The 18,501-nt window shown below is 33.2% G+C and overlaps 2 protein-coding genes across 9 annotated transcripts in view; one reads left to right on the forward strand and one right to left on the reverse strand.

The window, feature by feature from the left end:
* The window catches only part of LOC106172777 (uncharacterized), a 28,803-nt gene extending 27,405 nt beyond the window's left edge, over positions 1 to 1,398 (reverse strand). For 2 of the 4 annotated variants that reach the window (XR_015331906.1, XR_015331907.1), the window contains exons 1-3: positions 1,322 to 1,398; positions 1,052 to 1,122; positions 650 to 710 (exon numbers count right to left, since the gene is read on the reverse strand). The gene's annotated coding sequence lies outside the window, so the exon portion shown is untranslated. Of the gene's footprint in view, positions 1 to 649; positions 711 to 1,051; positions 1,123 to 1,321 lie in introns of those variants that run through there. The other 2 variants (XM_087000801.1, XM_013553664.2) reach the window with 1 other exon arrangement.
* LOC147764892 (uncharacterized) overlaps positions 1 to 17,391 on the forward strand; it is a 34,278-nt gene extending 16,887 nt beyond the window's left edge. The window contains exons 1-9 of one of the 5 annotated variants that reach the window (XM_087000834.1): positions 1,770 to 1,847; positions 2,427 to 2,526; positions 2,917 to 3,072; positions 4,675 to 4,845; positions 10,092 to 10,176; positions 10,560 to 10,634; positions 11,329 to 11,407; positions 12,970 to 13,054; positions 16,190 to 17,391. In XM_087000834.1, coding sequence (XP_086856960.1) covers positions 2,938 to 3,072; positions 4,675 to 4,845; positions 10,092 to 10,176; positions 10,560 to 10,634; positions 11,329 to 11,407; positions 12,970 to 13,054; positions 16,190 to 16,615 — 1,056 coding nt within the window. In that variant the 5' untranslated portion in view covers positions 1,770 to 1,847; positions 2,427 to 2,526; positions 2,917 to 2,937 and the 3' untranslated portion in view covers positions 16,616 to 17,391. Of the gene's footprint in view, positions 1 to 1,769; positions 1,848 to 2,426; positions 2,527 to 2,916; positions 3,073 to 4,674; positions 4,846 to 6,877; positions 7,324 to 10,091; positions 10,177 to 10,559; positions 10,635 to 11,328; positions 11,408 to 12,969; positions 13,055 to 16,189 lie in introns of those variants that run through there. The other 4 variants (XM_087000832.1, XM_087000838.1, XM_087000853.1 and 1 more) reach the window with 4 other exon arrangements.
* Positions 17,392 to 18,501: the final 1,110 nt, after the last annotated feature.

The following is an 18,501-nucleotide window of genomic DNA, read 5'->3' on the forward strand; positions in this document are numbered from 1 at the left end:
ACATTTCATTTTTTAATGATTCTGCTTCAAAGAATGCACTCTTGGTTTCACTGACAAATGATTGTCTTATTAAAGGTATACATATTCTCTGCAGTCACCTCAAGGCTTCTAAATCTCTTTTACACTCTTGGTTTATGTGGCTTTCCTGTTAATTCTAATATTGGAATGAAGCCGTTTTTGTTAAACAATTTATAGTTTGGTATAAATTCTTGGACTTAACTGTGTGTTTGTCCTATTTTCATTTGTTTGCTTTGTGATAAGATACATATGACATATAATGCTATTATCTGACTGGATTAATTATTTAAGGATCATTAAAAATTCCCTTGCATTTATTTATAATGAAGAAAAGACCAGTTGTTTCAGTTTGAAAATCACCCAAAAATGGTTATAAGATGTGTGTTTAGTGAAAAATCTGTTTCACAGGTAACAGGTCTAATTAAAAGTATTTGCCACGGGTAGCAGCTAAGCATAAAACGGCAATAATATTTTCTTCTAAGTAACTTCCACATGAAAAAAGTGTAAAGATGTTGCAACGAATCTGGCATATTTAAGTTTAATATGACCATCCGCCAAAGCACCTGTGAAAAATATTTAAAGTCAACAGATTCAGGTAGAAAGGGGGTATGAAACCGGTAGATTATCTCACCTGTAAAAACTCAGCCCAGGTAGTAACAGCTTTTAGTGCCTGAATACCACAGGGAGAAATTCTGAATATAAATTTAGAAGAAAGATAATGCTGGAATGTCTGAAAGATACACTGCGTAACAGCAGGAAATATTGACATCCAACTGTTGCACTTGTTGCTAAGATGATATCTTGCAAAACTTTAGATGAGTAAGTTATAAGTAAAGCCCCTCCAGAAACAGTTTCAGTTGGTGTCTTATGTAATAAGATACGTAAACAGTTTAATTTTTAGAATGATTATTTTCTGTAAGTGTCTCTATAGATTAACTCTAGGAAAATGTAGATTAACTGTGCAATTGATAATTATAGGTAACAATCTGCTGGGTATTCATCCCCACCTTCTGTAATTACCACATAATCTTACCTTGGCAGAGGGACTGTGGAAATCTTCTTTCTCCCCGAGTAGCTTCCCTGCAGCCGACACCCTGGTAGATTCTGCAAAGGTGGTTTTCGCACTTAAGTTTATAACACATAAGAGTTGGTAGTCTTTGAAAAGGTTGAAATTTAATTTTCTCATTTAGCATTTAGTGGTGTCTTAGACTAGTGAAAGGTTAAGCTGGGGAAATTTCTGGCCAGGAATTTGCAAAAAATGCCACCTGAATTTAGCATTCTTGAAAGAGCAAGATGATTTTACCTATTTACGAAATTCATGTTTGGCAGCAGTGTAAATGATCCACTCGATACTTCGCAAGGTTGAATTTTAGAAGAACCTGTTAGCAGTATTTAATATTGATGGACTAGGTAGTTGTTTACAGAGGTCTGCAAAATGTTTTTGAATGCTAAAATTCTTTCACATTGTCATAAATCCAAAAGATATAAATATAAAGAATTGTTATGGTAAACTAACCCTTTTTTTTTTATATTCAATATGTTTAAAGTTGATTTTAAGTTAAAAATGTAAAAAGAAAATTATAATGAATATTCAGTATTAACCTGTATTTTTTGTGAAAAAGTATTCAATAAATGAATGTGATATTTCATTTTTAGCATAAAATGATAAATTAAAAAACTGTGCATTTTTTTTTTTTTTTTTTTGTGCAAAATATTGAAATACATTCATTTTTGATAGGTAGACCTCAACTTTGCACGAGTTTTCTACCCACCCAGTAGTCTCAAAATTTACCTGTAATTTATGTGTAAGATTGAAGGCAGACAGCCAGGTAAAAGATTCCCAGCCAGCTGGTAAACAAGTGGTAATCAGAACAAATTAAATCACTAATTATAACTAGATGATGAGTGTTTTTGCACCAAGGGCTTCTGCTTGGTCAACTTTTTTTCCCAAGTGGACACAGGGTATTTTGGTCAAGTTTAGAGTTTATAATACCAAATGGGATGTTTTTGCAATGGACTATCACAACTGCTGTTATATGTATCTCAACTTCTTAACCCTGTTTATTAAGTTGCTATATTCTAGAAACAGTCCATGTTAAGTAGGGGCACATGTCACTTATTGCTTAGAGTATGTGGTGGGCCTCATATTTTTAACCTTTTTATTTAAAGTTCTCAGAGTAATTAACAGAAATGTGCAACACATTTTCTTACATGTTTATTCTTTATTGAATAGAATTGCCCAGAGCTGGCAAGCATGTTTCACGATGATGATGGAGGGTGTTTTTTTTTTTTTTTTCAGAATCGAAGGAATAAAATTGGATTCCCATAAAACATATATTCTGCATTCATTGCCTATTATTTACATTCTGTTAGTAATGAATGTAATTTCTGTTTAATACACCTATTAGCAGGTCCAGTGTCCCATAAGGCCAATGGTCAGCTGTATGCCCAGTGGTCACCTGTATAGCAAGAGAATCAAATTCCACTGATACAAAATATTTCTTTGAGGTAAGAAAGGGAAGGATAAAGTATAGGATAAATTATGATAATAATTAAGAATAAAAAAGAATATCCTAAACAAGCTGAAGTTGTGGTGACTGGTTTTGCTTTGATGACTGAAAGATAAAGATGCGGATGTTGTTTTGTTTGAAGCACCCTACAGCAATTGTTTGAGTCAATCCCACAAGATAACATAATTTTCAGAGTTTACACTTGGTAAAAGTTTAGTTTAAATTCCTAAGATTGTCAAAGTTAAGTTAGAATTGTGCAATTCTTTTAAAATTTGTCATTTGTTATGATAGTGCTTTAAATATTTTAAATTTTACTAATTTAGTGAAATGAAGTAGAGTTGCGATGGATCCATATCAAACTTGGGTGTTTTTTTTTTTTTTTTAACAGGATTAGGTTCTAAGGTGAAGCATGAGCAGCACAAAGATGCTTGCTGACTCCACTCAGTCAGAATTGGCAGCAGACAAGAGCAAGAAGAGGAGAAAAGCGACACCTGGTGGCAAAAAGGAAAAAAAGAAACTGAAGAAAACCTCTGGCAAAAAGAAGGTTAGCTAATGATGTTATGGAATACTTTCCCTAATTTCTGTCAAAATTATTTATATAAATAAATTTATAAATTGTGAATAAATATAAGGCTGATGTGTTGCATAGGAGCTGAACTCGTTTTACTGATATCTTTCCTATGAAAAATATGTTTTTACATACCTAATCCAGTATGAAATGTTTTGTCTTTTTAAAGTAAAAGAGCCAGCAAGTTCAACTGTTGGTCACAGGTCTTTGGGTGTCTTCTTTGTGTCATGCACTAAAAGCACACTTGACAGTTTTCTAATTTGAGTTCATCTTTAACACACGCTGAATTAGCACTTAACACAAAATGTCCACTCCATTCCATCAAAAATCAATGAAATTTAACCATACGGCCATTTAGTTGTAGGATTTCCACAATTTCTTGTTGGGGTTCCTTGGAGATTGATATAGATTTTTAAAAATGGTCCATCAATTTTATTAGAAATCTGGAATAAGAAATTTTTATGCAACATTTCGACAACTTGAATAATTTTCGGGTGGAAAGTGAGGTGAAAAGTGATAGTACAGTTGCTGTCTTTTTTCAGAACCAGTTTCTTTGTTGTTGCCATGGCTATATTAGAGATGAAATCACTCAGACAGAGCACTGTTGTTGGAAGCATGTTTAAAATAGCATTTGTTCCAGCCCTAAATATCTGTTACTTTGTCAATATCATAGTTTACGATTATGCACAGCAAGTCCTGGAAAATATTCCTATCTTTTAGAGATAACTTTAGAACATTTGAACACACTTTGACCTTCTTGTGAAGTGCATGAGGTACAACCATTGCACGCAAGGTCAGTTTTGATATTCAATGCAAGCATTTGAAATTTCTATGAATTTATCATTTTTTTTGTCGTTTTTTTGCTCTGAAGATAATATAAGTTATATCTTTTTTCAAATTTCACCATTGTTTAAAAATATGATTTCATGTAAGATGTAGACAACTAAATGGATTTGGCCAACTAATAGCATGCTAAAGGATGTAAAATATTTCCTTTAACTAAGATCTCCTTTTTCATGTGAAATATATGACAGTGGTTAAAAGGTTGACATGGAGAGTTTAGCATCCGTTTCTATGTAACCTTATGCCTAATACTTTTCAAGAAAAAGATAAACACTAAGGTATCAACCCTATTAACATTTGATTTAAAAAAAAAACTTAGAAAGGTTGATAATTGATCTGGAACATTTTGCCTTTCAAAAGAACAAGACCTGCATTAGAAACACTGTAAGGCCTAATTATTATTGAACTGGTCATACAAAGTTTTTATAGAATGAACCTTTGTTGACCTTTCGACTTCTTTGATAGTCAGATTTTATTATCAGTTTTGCATAGGATGGATATTTACAACTCAGCATTTCTTTTTTTTTATATATATTCATGATTTATTTAATATGATTACTGTTAAAATATGAAATTACCAATTAATGTAGTTAAAATGTGGCAAAACATACCTCATTTTTCTGTTTTTTATTTAATGTATATATGGGCACAGAGAACATATATTCAAGATACTACTTTATAAAACATTTGTATGTGAGAAATGTCCTTCAAATAAGGCATATCTGTTTTTGAAAGGAAAAGAAGAAGACAAAAGGGACCGAAAGTGACCCAGATTCGGACCTTGACCTTGATAAAGTTGTCCAACCCATTGGCTTCTATATCAAGGACAGAGAAGAAATGGTGAACCAGATGTTCAGATCTGTTCAAGGAGAAAAGTTGAGAAGTATGATACCAGATATCTTAAAGGTATAATGATATCTTAAGGTGGAATCATAATTGCAGGGTTTTATGTGCAAATGCCTCATGTATAAAATCTCCTCTCTCTTTCAATCACACACACACACACACACACACACACACACACACACACTAGTCATTCATTACCTGTAACCAGAATCTCAGTGGTTATGTATGGTATTTCTTTCTCTTTCTCTCTCTCTCTCTCAAACACATGCACACACACACACACACACACACACACACGCATGCACACTCAGTCAATACCTGTAACATGACCAGAATTTGTCAGTGGTTATGTATGGTATTTCTTGTATGAGCTTCTCCACACCTGATGCAACCGTGCTCTGCACCCCCCCCCCCCTCCACCTTCAGCGGCACTAATAGAATGAGATAAGTATTAAAAGATCCCCTGTAAATTGAGTGTGCCAGGTGGTTTGATGTTCATTTAATGTCCTTTTGCCAATGAATTTGCCTGGTTCAAATTCGTTGCAAAAAAAAATCCATTTCTTGATGAGTGTCTTCGAGTAAAGAAATGATTATCCTTTAAACTTAAAACCAGACAAAGTCTCAAGTGTTATGATGGAGGGGAAAGTATTATATAACAAATGTAATTATATGTTGGCTAATGAGAGATCACAAATACCACTCACAGTGAGATATTGTCAGGTTTCCTGTCTAAATTATCTCAGGTAATCTGACAGATATATCATATCATAATTATACCTTGTTAATGAATTAATGAACTATAAAATCGTCATATATTGAATGTGAAATCTTAAATTACCTTTTTTCCAAATATTTAAAACATTTCTTAGCAGTTTAAATGTATAAATGCATTGTATCTGAAAGATTTTTATCCCTTGCCTATGTAAGCATTTTGTTTAATTATGCATAAAAAAAACATGCTTAATACATTTAATAGACAGACAGACAGACAGACAGGCAGACAAGTGTTATACTCACATTGACCTGTTTCAGAACACGGTGTGAAGCTAATGAGTGCTGTCTCAACCTGAAGTATTCACTAAAGAGGCGTTTTTCTATGTGGCATTCTAATATATATTAGTTTCAGACACGATACATCAGAGCTATAACCATTACAAATTCACATTATGGAAAAATCAATTTTTAGTGCCTTTAGATTTTCCCTGACACAGCTGATTTCATTAAATTGGGGATTAGTGCCTCCAAAAATTCATTCACCACTGCAATTATTATCTCTAATACAATTTCTACTTCCATTTGTGAAAGTCGCATTGTTTTGCCAGGTCACTTTCAAAATGCATACAGCAAATTATATGAAAATAGAAGATAAATGTGTGTTTGAAGGTCAAAATGAGTATCGGAACATTTGCTGAGTTTCACAGCAAGTTGTGACTGTGGTTCTTCTTGTTTTGATTGGGTTGAAACGGTCCAGGTGTTAATACAGTTTTTCAACTGTACCAAATTATGCTCTATACTTTTCATTTCATTACTTATTAAAATTAATTTGAAGAGCAAAATTGGAATGTTGAGAATTTTTTGAAAAAGCCTATATTGAAAAGAGATGCTGTTTGTAGTCTATTTCTATACATACAAGTAGATTTTGTTGTGTATGCTAATAGTTAAAACAATGATATTTGGATAATGTCATGCTGATTTCAGCAAAATTATCTGATTAAGCCATGAATCATGTAATAAGTGTAAAAAATATTTTAGAGTGGTTATAAAAAATTAACCAATTGAATATCCAACATATGATCAAAGATTGGTCATCAAAAATGGCAAATTTTTGGGTGCTCCGTCTTTAACTAACGTATCATTATATATGCCAAGTAAAGGGCACAATAACCAAATATTTTCTTTTTGACCTATTATCCCTGACAACACAATGCACATGGTTATTAGACAGTCATATATGTCTTTGTATATTAAACATTAAGTTCTGCATTTTACTAAATGGCACAGTGATTGATATCTTGGTCAGGCTTACATGTGATTTGGATTATTTTGGCAGCATATTGTTTGAATGGAACTTTGTAATTTAGATATTGAAATGTCTCTGAAATCACAGGGGTGGGAATTCTGGTTTGAATTAATTGTTGGATAAGATCTTTTGTTATGTATGTGAAGGATGTGAATTGTTTTGTGGTTGGGAGCCAAGGTCAAAGGGGTCTTTGAATTGTAATTCTAAAATGAACACTTCATTTTTGTTCTCAAATCTAGACATTGCCTTATTCATCGTGAGGACACAGCATACGTGAGTCAAGGTGTATTGAAATGGGAAGAGGAGGGTGTGTATTTTTATGGCACATCACTTCAGTAAATAATTGGAACATTAAAAAAAGATTAAAAGTTTTACATCGCACATGGTTTTGTTCTGCCCTAAGGGTTTGGATTTGCCTGAAGGTAGGCCTGTTGATGTGCTGCGGGATCCGTGATCTGCCTCAAAATATTGTGCAAAACTTCGGTTGTACTTGCTCCAGGTGGTTGTACAGCCTACAGGTATAGGGCTTGGAAATATGCGTTTGTTTTAACTGTTTGGATGCACTGTGATATCATACCTAAAAATTTAACTCTCACTGTTTTCCTCCATGCCTTTTATTTTATTATCATAACTGACATTTTGAAATGATGATAGTTAACATAATTTTCAACAGTATCAACATCTTCAAGACTGTAAAGTAATGGGCTCGGGAGCAATGATGTTTTCATATAAGGTTAGGTTGTGGTCGCCATAATGTTGAGTTGAAGCAGACGTTTCCCAGGTGTCAGGCAGTTGGTCATCAGTCTGAGGATGACCATGGACTATGACTGATGTTTGGTAATATTGTTTAAAGATTACATTTCTTGTCTTGAGAAAGTTTCTTGTTGTATAAGTATAAAACATTAAGTGAATTATGTAAAAAAAAAATCCAATCTAAGCATTTTTTATTGGTAGTGTTTTTAAATGTAATATTCAAGGGTCTTGTTTAAAAGGCAAATTTAAAACTCTTCTTTGAACTTGCTTTCCCAGTCATAAATGCAGGATTTCCTCTATGATGTGAGTTTATGTGCCTATTTCCTAAAAGTATGATGTTCTTTAATTTAAGTCAGCAATTCACTTGTCTATATTCCATGTCTCTAATAGAATTTGTGGGCTTGCCAACTGTTTACTTTGATTAATTGCCATTGGTTTAAGCCAGCTGTAAATTTATTAGTCTGAAAATTTTGCCCATCTAATCTGACCAGTCATTTGTTATTTCATTAAATGAGAAGTGCAGCAATTGGCTTATTAGAATAGAAATTCATTAGTGAAAATGATTAGAAATGTCCACAAACCGACCAATATTATCAGAATTGTATTGGTTATACAGTTTGTAAATTGAAGCAGTGTGGGTGTTATTTGGTTTAAAATTGAAAATTTCAGCAGGGAAATACTAGATTGATTTATATTTCTTTTGTGCCACATCACTTTAAATAATGATATATAAAACCCTTTGTATCAAGATGATTTTATAATCCTTTTCATTTGGCCCTGCTATTTGAATCTACACACACATATTACATATTGTCAAACCACAGAATTTCCTTCTAGTTCATTTTATGAAAAAACATGTTTGATAAATCATCAATTTTAGCAGGAAACATTAGATCATGAGAATAAATGATCTGATGCATAAAAAACTCTGATTTCAAAGGCAATTTGAATCCTTTCCAAATGAGAATTTCAGTTGGACCGTTTCATGTTGTTTTCCTTGGTTAAAATTTACTCTTGATTTACAGGTTTCATTATGTTCAGATTGATGCTTTAAATATCCTGTTATTGAAGCAGCTGCTGTTTGAACAGGGGATGTTCAACATTATGAATTAAGCAGGAAAATCGAAAAACTTGATCAATTTAGCTTTGCCATCAATTTCCATGTCATAAAAGACATGCAAATTTTGCAATCAATTTTGTTGAAACTGTATGAGCTTTGAAAATTTGCTTATGTGCTTGATCAATAGCTTTACAAATGCGACTTTAGAAAATCAATACTTGGACTTGTGTTTGAGCAATTTTTCTGTCTTCAATTTCAATATGAAAGAAGAAAACCACTTTTGAATTAAAACCTGCCTTATCTGAGTCTTCTGTCGAAAATTAACAGTGATATGGCAGATGGCAAACTGCAAGAGTTCATAGAACTGGAATATACACCATTTTTAACTAAAGCGTAGATAATGCTTCTATATTGTTGCATTTATTCATTAGCCCTAAACTAAAGATAAGTATATTCAACCATAATTTCTGGGTGTGTTAATAGCACTTGACAAGGACGGATTTACTTTTTTGAATGCACATGGCATTGTGGTATGAAGGTCGTGATGAAGAAATGGCTGTGGATTAAAACATTCAAAGAGATCTTTCATCCACCTCTGATTTATTTTTTTTTTCCAAATGTTTGCTATATTTGATTAATTTGATGCAAAAGATTCATTTTACATAACAAAATGAAAAGTGCTTCTAATTTTAGATATTTGATTGGCATTCTTTAGGGCATCGGAAATCTTTACCAGTAGCAAGCTGTCCTTTTCATGGTCATTAGCTCCATTTCCACAATCTTATTTAAACATACATACATTTGCTTGATTTATGGATAAATAAGTTTCAACTAATAAGTATATTTTATGATCGGCATTGCACTTCAGCTAGAATTGTCAGTATATGTGTCTGTATATGTATGTGTGTATGTATATTTGTTAATCTGCTTTGTGGTAAAGCAGTCGTAGCCTTTTCTGACCCAAGTTTAATATTGTCTCTTATCTTTCTTTACACTGACAAAATATTTGGAAAGAACAATATCACTGAAGTAGAAATATGGATTGATCCATTTAACCACTTGATCTTCTAACGATTGATGTTGGTGCCGAGTTTAATTTAGCATTGATTTAAGGAAATATAACAATTGCTGTTAGGGTTAGCTTTATTTTAGAATTAGCTTGTAAAGATATATCATATGACTTTTGAAATAGATACAAAAGTGAGAATTATTTGATATCTAATCAACATTTGTTATTATGGATTGTTGCTTCTTTTGTAAACCATAAGCCTGTTTCAATTAAAGTAAATATGTAAAACCTAAGAACTGGAGGAACATGTAAAATGAAGCAATTTTAGAGAATACTTCACATTGTCTTTAATTGGGGGAAAAAAGCTGATCCAAACTCCAGCATCTGTTACTACTAGTATTAGTATTTGTATGAATCTAAACAAGAATATTTATGTACAAATAAGGTGCATTTTTGAATTCCAGTCACTGCCACTTGATGAACTGAAGAAGTTGTGCCTAGGACATTTAGAAGTGATGTCCAAGAAGAGAATTAGAAGGATCCTTGATGGTAAGCTACATTTGTTTTATAAAATTTAACAGATATCATAGAAATAACACTCTGCTTGGGTGATTTACCTAAAAATGAAAACAAATGATCTGAAGCTTGGGCCACCTGTCTGCTCTAGGTGTGAGTGTGGTAGTTGTGATTGTTGTGGATGTGACAGTGTGTTAGGTGAGGCATTGATAACAGATAAGCAGACCTACCTCAAAACATGAACTCCACCATCTTATAGTTAGCATGGTAACTTTTCTACTTCCTGAAAAATTACATCATTTATCATCAGTGTAATGCTTCTGTCCCCAACTGCATTGAAAAAAAAAGTTCTGTAAAACTAACACAATTGTTCTCAGGTGTGTTAACAAAACATGACTGTATTTTGTTTTATTCAGGTGCTGATCCTGGCATTATCTCCTCATCTGGTACTGAAGAGGAGAGCACCGATGAGGATGAAGAAGAGAAAAAAGGTACGGAACAGCATGAAAGCTGGGCACATTATTTTTTTATGTGAATGCCTTGGTGCATTTCTGGGTCTAAGTTCATTTTGAACCTTTTTTACCATCATGTCATGTGTTTTAAATCTCTTCTAGCAGTGGGGCGTGCCTCTGATAGCCTCCAGTTATCAGGTTAGTGTTATTTTAACCCCAGGTCATGATGAACAAGCAGCTGTAATGTGATATAAAGTTATCTTTTATGATGAAAAGGGCAGTGCATATATATCATAGTAGGGCATGCATAGTACTTTGGTAGAAGGGACATATTTGAGCAAAAGTTCACTAGATTACGAATTTGTATTGAATATTACAAACCACTGTTATGACCAAGATATCATAAAGGGGGATACCCCTGTTCCACAACCTCTACAGGGAAAGTTTTTGAAAAATTAATTCACTTTTAAGATATTTTGTAGCAAATGAAACATGATGTTTTGAGCTTGGAGTGCACTGCCCCCTCCCTAACCAGAACTGTTCATGCACAATCATACATGGGATTTGTGTGCACTGCATCATGCAGATAATGTACTCTTTCACTTACACAACTTTATTTTACAGTTAAACTTCATGCTATCATGCAATGGCTTATGCGTTGACAGTATACTTGGGGGGAAATAGTGCTATTTCTGCAGCCATTTAATTCCTGTCTTGCTATTGTTATTTGCAGCATGGGGATCAGAGGGTCAAGTGGCAGATTCCACTTCACAATCCTCGGCTGAAGTCAACAAAACACTTAATGCTGAAAAGTAAGTGATAATAGATATTGTGTGACCAACTGGTTTATTGATTACATAATAACTACTTGACAAGTCAGGGAGAGATTTTAATAAGATTTTTTAATGGTGAAGTCTGGAATCGGGTTGTCTCTGGAACTTTACACATATGGTGACCTGTATTTATAGCTGTTTAAACTCACAAGTGCTTTCTTGATTTTCATTTATCTTTTCTACATTTTTCAATTGTTTTACAGGTTTTAAAGAAATGCCTAATAAAGTTTTAAATGTCAAACTTTGGCTTTCATTCTTTTGTATGAAATAAGACCATTCACAGTGGTCAAGTGATATAGGGATGATGACTTTGTACTGAATGTTGGGAAGCAAAAAAGAAATGATAGTAGATTTTAGAAAGAACAAGAATGATAAGAAGGCTGTTAACATTGGCAACACTGTAGTAAAGCAAGTGGACAATTTTACATTGCTTGGGTTGATCTTAATAACTTAACATGGCACAGCAACATACACAAACAGATGAAGAAAACGAGACGAAGAGTTTTCTTTTTAAGGAGATTGAAAACTTTTATAGGGAATCAATTAATTTTATCTAATTTTTATATATGTATCATCAAAACTATTTTAACCTTTGCTGTAACAGTATGTTATGGGCATGCCACAGAGGAGGATATAAGTAAATGAGATGTATTTACCAGGACATGCAAAATTTTGGTTGGGTTGCATCTCTCCTCTCTAGGAAGCATTTATGTAGAAAGGATGGATTCCAAAACCTTAAAGATAATGAATGATACTACTCTTCCTAATGAACTTTGAATATTTTTGCCAAGCAGATGCAGACTTTTAACTGTTAGAGTAAGCAAACGGTATTTTAAAAGTATATATTCATGTTTTTTAATTAATAGTAAAACGATAATTTACCAGTAACTTTTAACTTCCCTTTTGATTTTTGCCAGTATTGTTTAACTTAGTCTTTTTTAAAGCCATGATGATAAAACAGTTTCAGTTTTACATATATAATACTAGTTGAGTAAACTTTATTATTATAATTATAATTAACAACAATTATATCCAACACTTACTGGGACCGTAGATTCAAAGAAAAAATTGCTTAATACATCCCTCCTACCAGTTTTGGGGCAGCATTACTGCTTAACACAATTTCAGTTGCGGTAACTGACAGACCACTTTCTCATCCATCACTATATACAAATAATAAAGTTTACATACTTGAGTGCTTTGGGGTAGGACGGGATAGGATATGATGAAAATAGATCAAATATAATATATTTGTTTTATACTAGCAGTTTTATATCAACATCTACATTTTTCAAAAAAAAAAAAAAAAAATATATATATATATAATCTTTTATAACTCATAAAGAGTTCTGTCCCAAAGGATCCTTCAATATGTATATCTGTTTATGATACTAAATTGTGAACATGTTTATTTGAGATTTAGAACCACTTTATTTGATCGACACTTCACATTTTAAAACCTTTATTAATGCATCCTTGGTTTTAACATTTAACATTAACATGCCTCTATATCCTAAAATTTTCATAATTTTTCATTATAGGGGTAGCGAGGAAGTTGAAGCTGAAGTAGTTGCTGATGTAGAAGTTGAGAAAGTAGATGAAGAAGGTGATGGGCCGAACACAGAGGTAAAGTGAGAGGTCACTTCTAATCACATGTGCACAGATAGTGAGAGACTTTTTAAAGCATGTGGAAATAGTTTATTTGTAAACAGCATTTGCACAAATGTTAAAACATATTCATGTGGTATTGTGAAAACAATGTCATGATTTAGGTCCAAGAAACAAAACATAGACAAGAAAACAAATCAAAAGCAAATAAATAGCAAATAAATGAAAACAAGCTCAGACATTAAAAAAAAACTGAAGGCTGCACCAGCTGCTACATTGAACAATGGAAAGGCAGCAATCCATGCAAAATTGTAATCATTTTAATTGATGAGTTTTCCTTGGTTCTTAGAACTGAGTCATTAAATTTTTCATTATTGCCACATCATTAGATAGGTTTTCTGATAATGACATAACACAAATGAAAACAGTGCTAGATGGCCAAAAATCTGCAAAAAGCAAAATATTAGAATGGAGGTAGGATTTGTATTTACAACAGTGAACTTGTCTTAGCTTGTGTTTGTAATCTTGGCGCAGTCCTTTAGCGGATTAGTTGCAATCAATGTGGGCTTTCATTTCTTGTTTTTCTCTGAACTTTGCTTCGGCTATCACCAGCAAGTTAATGGAGTCTACTAAATAAAACATGGCCCCATTATTGGTGCTGAAACTAAATTTTAATCTCCTAGATCCATTATGAAATTGCTTTTTGTCTAATGGCAATCATCTAGACCATTAAAATCATCAAAATGAAAATTATAAATCAAACAGAGAAGCACTCAAATCAATATATTGGGGACCTTGGAGCCTTTGAAACAGGAAAACCTTTTCTAATGTACATTTAAGTGTCTAATGTTCTGATCCAGGAGATGCGTGGCACCTAAGGTCCTTTAGGTGACAATTTCACTGCCATCCTGGTACTCTTGATGCACTTTTTATTTGAAATGTTGCTATTAAATTGGCACTAAAACCACATTGGGAGGCTTGGACTTGGGCTGGCACCTTTTCTGCTAGAAATAGTTGTTGAAATTAGTAATTCATTACAAGCAAATATCCATTTGTCTTTTTCAATATACATGAATAAATTGCTTTTTTCCCATGAATATAATGATGTTGATAGCATGTCTGTTAATCCTTGCTGAAATCAAATATTTGGAAGATAATCGTCTAAGACAAAAACAAGCCCTAAGGATTTTTTGACTTTAAACATAATATTTATTCAGATATCTGCTCACCCCAATTTAAATACAGCGATGTTTTGACAAAGCCCAAGTACTTTCAGTCATTCTTTTTTTCTTTATGGTAAGGAATATGGCATATTACATTTATGTCAGATTAAATTGTACACTTCATCATGAAATTCATCACATCAATACTATACATGTTTATGGCAATGTTTTCAGCCAGCAGTTTTATTTCACTTGGGATATTTTTCATTTGAAGAAATGTAGGTGCTTTTTGTTATCCTTTTGAAGCAAAGAGTTAAAAGCAAATGAAATACAATTCTAAATGAAATATTATGACACCAGTAGAAGCCCAGCCCCTTGACCTGCTTTCTGTTTTCCTGAGAGGGACGGACGCCTACTGTGACACACACTTTCAATTTGAAAATCTACCACAGTGTTATTTCCAATAAGTTAATGTGCCCCTGTCAAGTGGCTGTCTCCACTGTGATGGTGATGGTCATGGTGACAGCCCTCATCCCCCCATGGGGCGTGTTTGGGAAGGTGGCACTCTAGAAAAATATGAAAAATTTACAGGCTGAATAAATTGCTAGGGTGTGTAATCATTAAATATGGATGGAAAAGCAGAAATTAAAAGAAAGAAAATAGATTAGGAAGTAAGACACAGTGTCAATTGCTATCCTAATGCCTGATATTATCCCGGGAAGTGCATTCATTAAATATCGATGATTAGGAAGACGACATAATTACATTTTGAAATTTGTAATGTTTTTTGCTGACACTATCAATCATTTTTCTTTTGTAATTTGTGTGGTGCATTGGCAGTAAAAATATTGTTTTCTCAGGTGTGCAGTTTCATATGGCTGTAAAAGAATCGATGGCATTATGCCTCACTTTTTAACCTGATGATATGTTGAAAATGATGATGATATCATCGTTGTCATACTTTCATTGTATCAAAATGACATCCGTTGTGTTTTTTTTTCATGGTTTCCTTTCTGCCTCACATCCGAAATTTTAATATTAATCTTGTCCTCATGGATAATGGATATATTTAATAAGCAAAACTGCTGGTGATCATGAGCCTGCAATATGATAATGGTGTAAGTACAGAATTGTGTGTATGTGATGTATTATGACAGCTGGAGATTACAGCTCACACTAAAAACCTTCATCAGCGGGAGTGCCGTGAATAACCATGGAAGATGTGCTAGTTGAGACAAATTTAGATGCATTAGGGCTGGGGTTGAGGACACTCCCAAAATCTCTTGTAAATTTTTTTTGGAGTAAAATTTATTTTTGTTTATGATATAATATTGGTAGTCTTGTAAAATGCAAATCAAATATTATGGTATAAAGAAACTTAACAAAGAATGAGAGTAGATATTGTTTGTATTTTCTAATTCTTACTTTTGGGCTTGCTTATTTGGTATAATATTTGTTGATAGACAAGGTCCTTGTGGTAAATGTTACATTTAAATATCTATCCAAATGAGTATCTCAAAATACATGGTTGCCCCTACTTCTGTTATTATTATTATTTTTCAATTATTTATTTATTTATTTATGTGTGTGTGTTTTGAAGTGAAAACTCATTCAGTACATAACACAATCATGAGAGAGAAATGTTCACAACTAATGCAAGGCTGGATGTGCAGGTTTCTTCTGGTCATAGACAACATTGTTTTACATCTATTCTGTACTAGTAAAAATGTACCTTAGATGAAATCTTGTGAAATTGGGTTATTGGGTTATTGAAATTTTATCACTCCTCATTTCTTTCATGACCAAGCATCCCTTTCATTTATCAGATGTGGATAAAGCTATTTTAAAAACATAATTGTTAGATTAGATAGAAAACCTGCCAAATAATAAATATATGCTATCATTGTTATTATACTTTATTTTTTTAAATCTTTATTATCATTATTAATATCATTGTAGTTCACTATGGTAAACATTATTATTTCCACAGGATGAAGATTCCCAGCATGCTCTAGATGTTTCAAGTAACCATAGTAACCAGACAGAGGAAGAGGAGTTTGCTGCAGATGAGGAGGAGGAGGAGGACAGTACTGATGTTGTTGATGTCACTGTGAGTAACGAGGATAATGTTGATGATGAAGTTGATGGTGGTGAAAACATTGTAGGTCAGCAGTTAAAAGATGACAAGGAGGGTGAAGAGGAGGAAGAGGAGGACAAAGAAGAAGATTCAGACGAAGGGGAGGAGGATCTAGACATTTCTGAATTTACACAGGAAAAGCCAGATGGAGATGTTTCTTTATCTCACACTCAGATGGAGATTCTTGAACTGGAGATGAGGGCAAGGGCCATCAAAGCAATGTTACGAGCTCAGGAAATAAAAGAACAACGAAAAAAACAAAAGAAAAAGGTTGAATGATTTACACAGCTCTGGCATATGCATTATTTAGTGCAGCTACCAGTACATGTGACATGCATGTTTGAAGGGAAATTCAAAGCAATACCTTGAGATTCCCAAAATATGCTAATATGTACAGCAATTTCTGCTAGAGATATGTAACCAGTGTTTTTGTTTCAGTTCTAGACTGAAAAGAGTGGAATTATCGGCCAAATATATGTAATGCTCAGCTAGTCTCTGTGGGAAGACTGAATTTTGAGATCAATAACATTTTAAAATCTCAGTTAGTAGATTAGACCCATGCGACCTGTAATGCTATCACATGCATATAGTTGGCAGAAAACTGTGTATTTGAGATAGCCACTCTAGTGTTCCATGGATTTTGGCACCCTGTCAGTGTTTGTGCTGAAAAAAAAAAAGCAAGGCACATATTATGGAATGGTGTACATTGTCTCTCCAGGATAAACCAAATATGTGAAAATGTTACCTGTGAACGTTTTTTTTTTTTTTTTTTTTTTTCTGGTCGCTAACAGTAAGCAGTCATCCTTTAGTTGCTTTTCAGAGCCTATTTTGGTGATGAAGATCGTCATCCAGGTTGTAGTTGACACTTTAAGATGTTTCTAGACATAGCAACATGGTCTCTGTGTACACTTGGTTATATTTGGTTTTGTTTAATTCTATAAACTCATTGCACATTGTTACATGTCCTTTATTTTTGTAATAAAGCAAGCATTTTTAAAGAAATTAAGAAAATCGTCTTACAGTAAATTTACTTTTGTCAACAGTTGTAGATTATTTATTTGACTTCTGTTTTTAATCACCTGCAGAAATATTCGTATCATCTGAATCCTGCCTTATGGATGACCATCACCAGAGCAATTTTTACCTGCTTTTTTATCTTACAGTATTTGAACAGTACATTTACCACTTAATATATCCTCGCATAAAGAAAATGTTTTATTATAAAACTATATCATTGTCCATACCTGGGGGGGGGGGGGGGGGGGGGTACTGTAGTCATTATAGATTGGTTTGTGTGGGCTTTTCGTCTGTCAGTTTTCTTTAACATGATTGGATGAGGTTCGACTAACTTATCCTCTTCCTTCATTATGATATTAGTGGGTCATCACATGGGGGAGACTGTGTTCTAAAAGATAAAATATGAACAATACTATCAAAGAATACATCACAACTATATAAATGAGCAGCGTGATTAGATTGTCAACTTTAGCGCTACATAAAATGATAAATAAGTGGGATCTGCTTTGGATGTCATTTCAGAAATTATTTTTCTCTAGGCATTAGAAAGCTGATAGACACGTTATTAAAAACTGTCACATGAAATCAGACCAATTCTGTCAGTTTCAGGAGTAGATTGGATTATCTATTTCCAAGATGATACAGGAGTTCAGAATAACACTGTCATAATATGCCATGTCTTTTGTAATATGTTATGGGAAAACTGCAAGATCCCCTTGGAGTCAGTAATTACTGTGCTCTAAGAAACTGCTGTCACTTTTGATACAAGTCAGAAAAAATGTTTTGGGGGATTTTGATACTTTCAAAAGTGGCTTTACCAGAAAAACATCCAATGAATGTATCTTGTTTTATTGATTGGTTGATTCATTGATTGATTAATTAATTTACATTAATTATTATTTGAAAATTGCATACCAAAATATAGGGGGTAAATTTATTTATATGATAAGAATAGATTTTTTCCATGAACTCTCCAGGGTGTATGGTACTGTTTTCCCCCAGTTCAATAACATTGCTTACATAAGTAGATATATAGTGATATAGTGGAATTTAAGCACAGGGACTGCTGACACAACAAAACTCTTGGGATAAAGAAAGAAATGGAATGAAAATAACTTTTTAGTCCATTATAATATCCTGGCTATAAT

The sequence above is a fragment of the Lingula anatina genome, chromosome 1 (genome assembly GCF_051362555.1).
Source record: "Lingula anatina isolate TDL-2025a chromosome 1, LinAna3.0, whole genome shotgun sequence".
NCBI classification, from domain to species: domain Eukaryota; kingdom Metazoa; phylum Brachiopoda; class Lingulata; order Lingulida; family Lingulidae; genus Lingula; species Lingula anatina.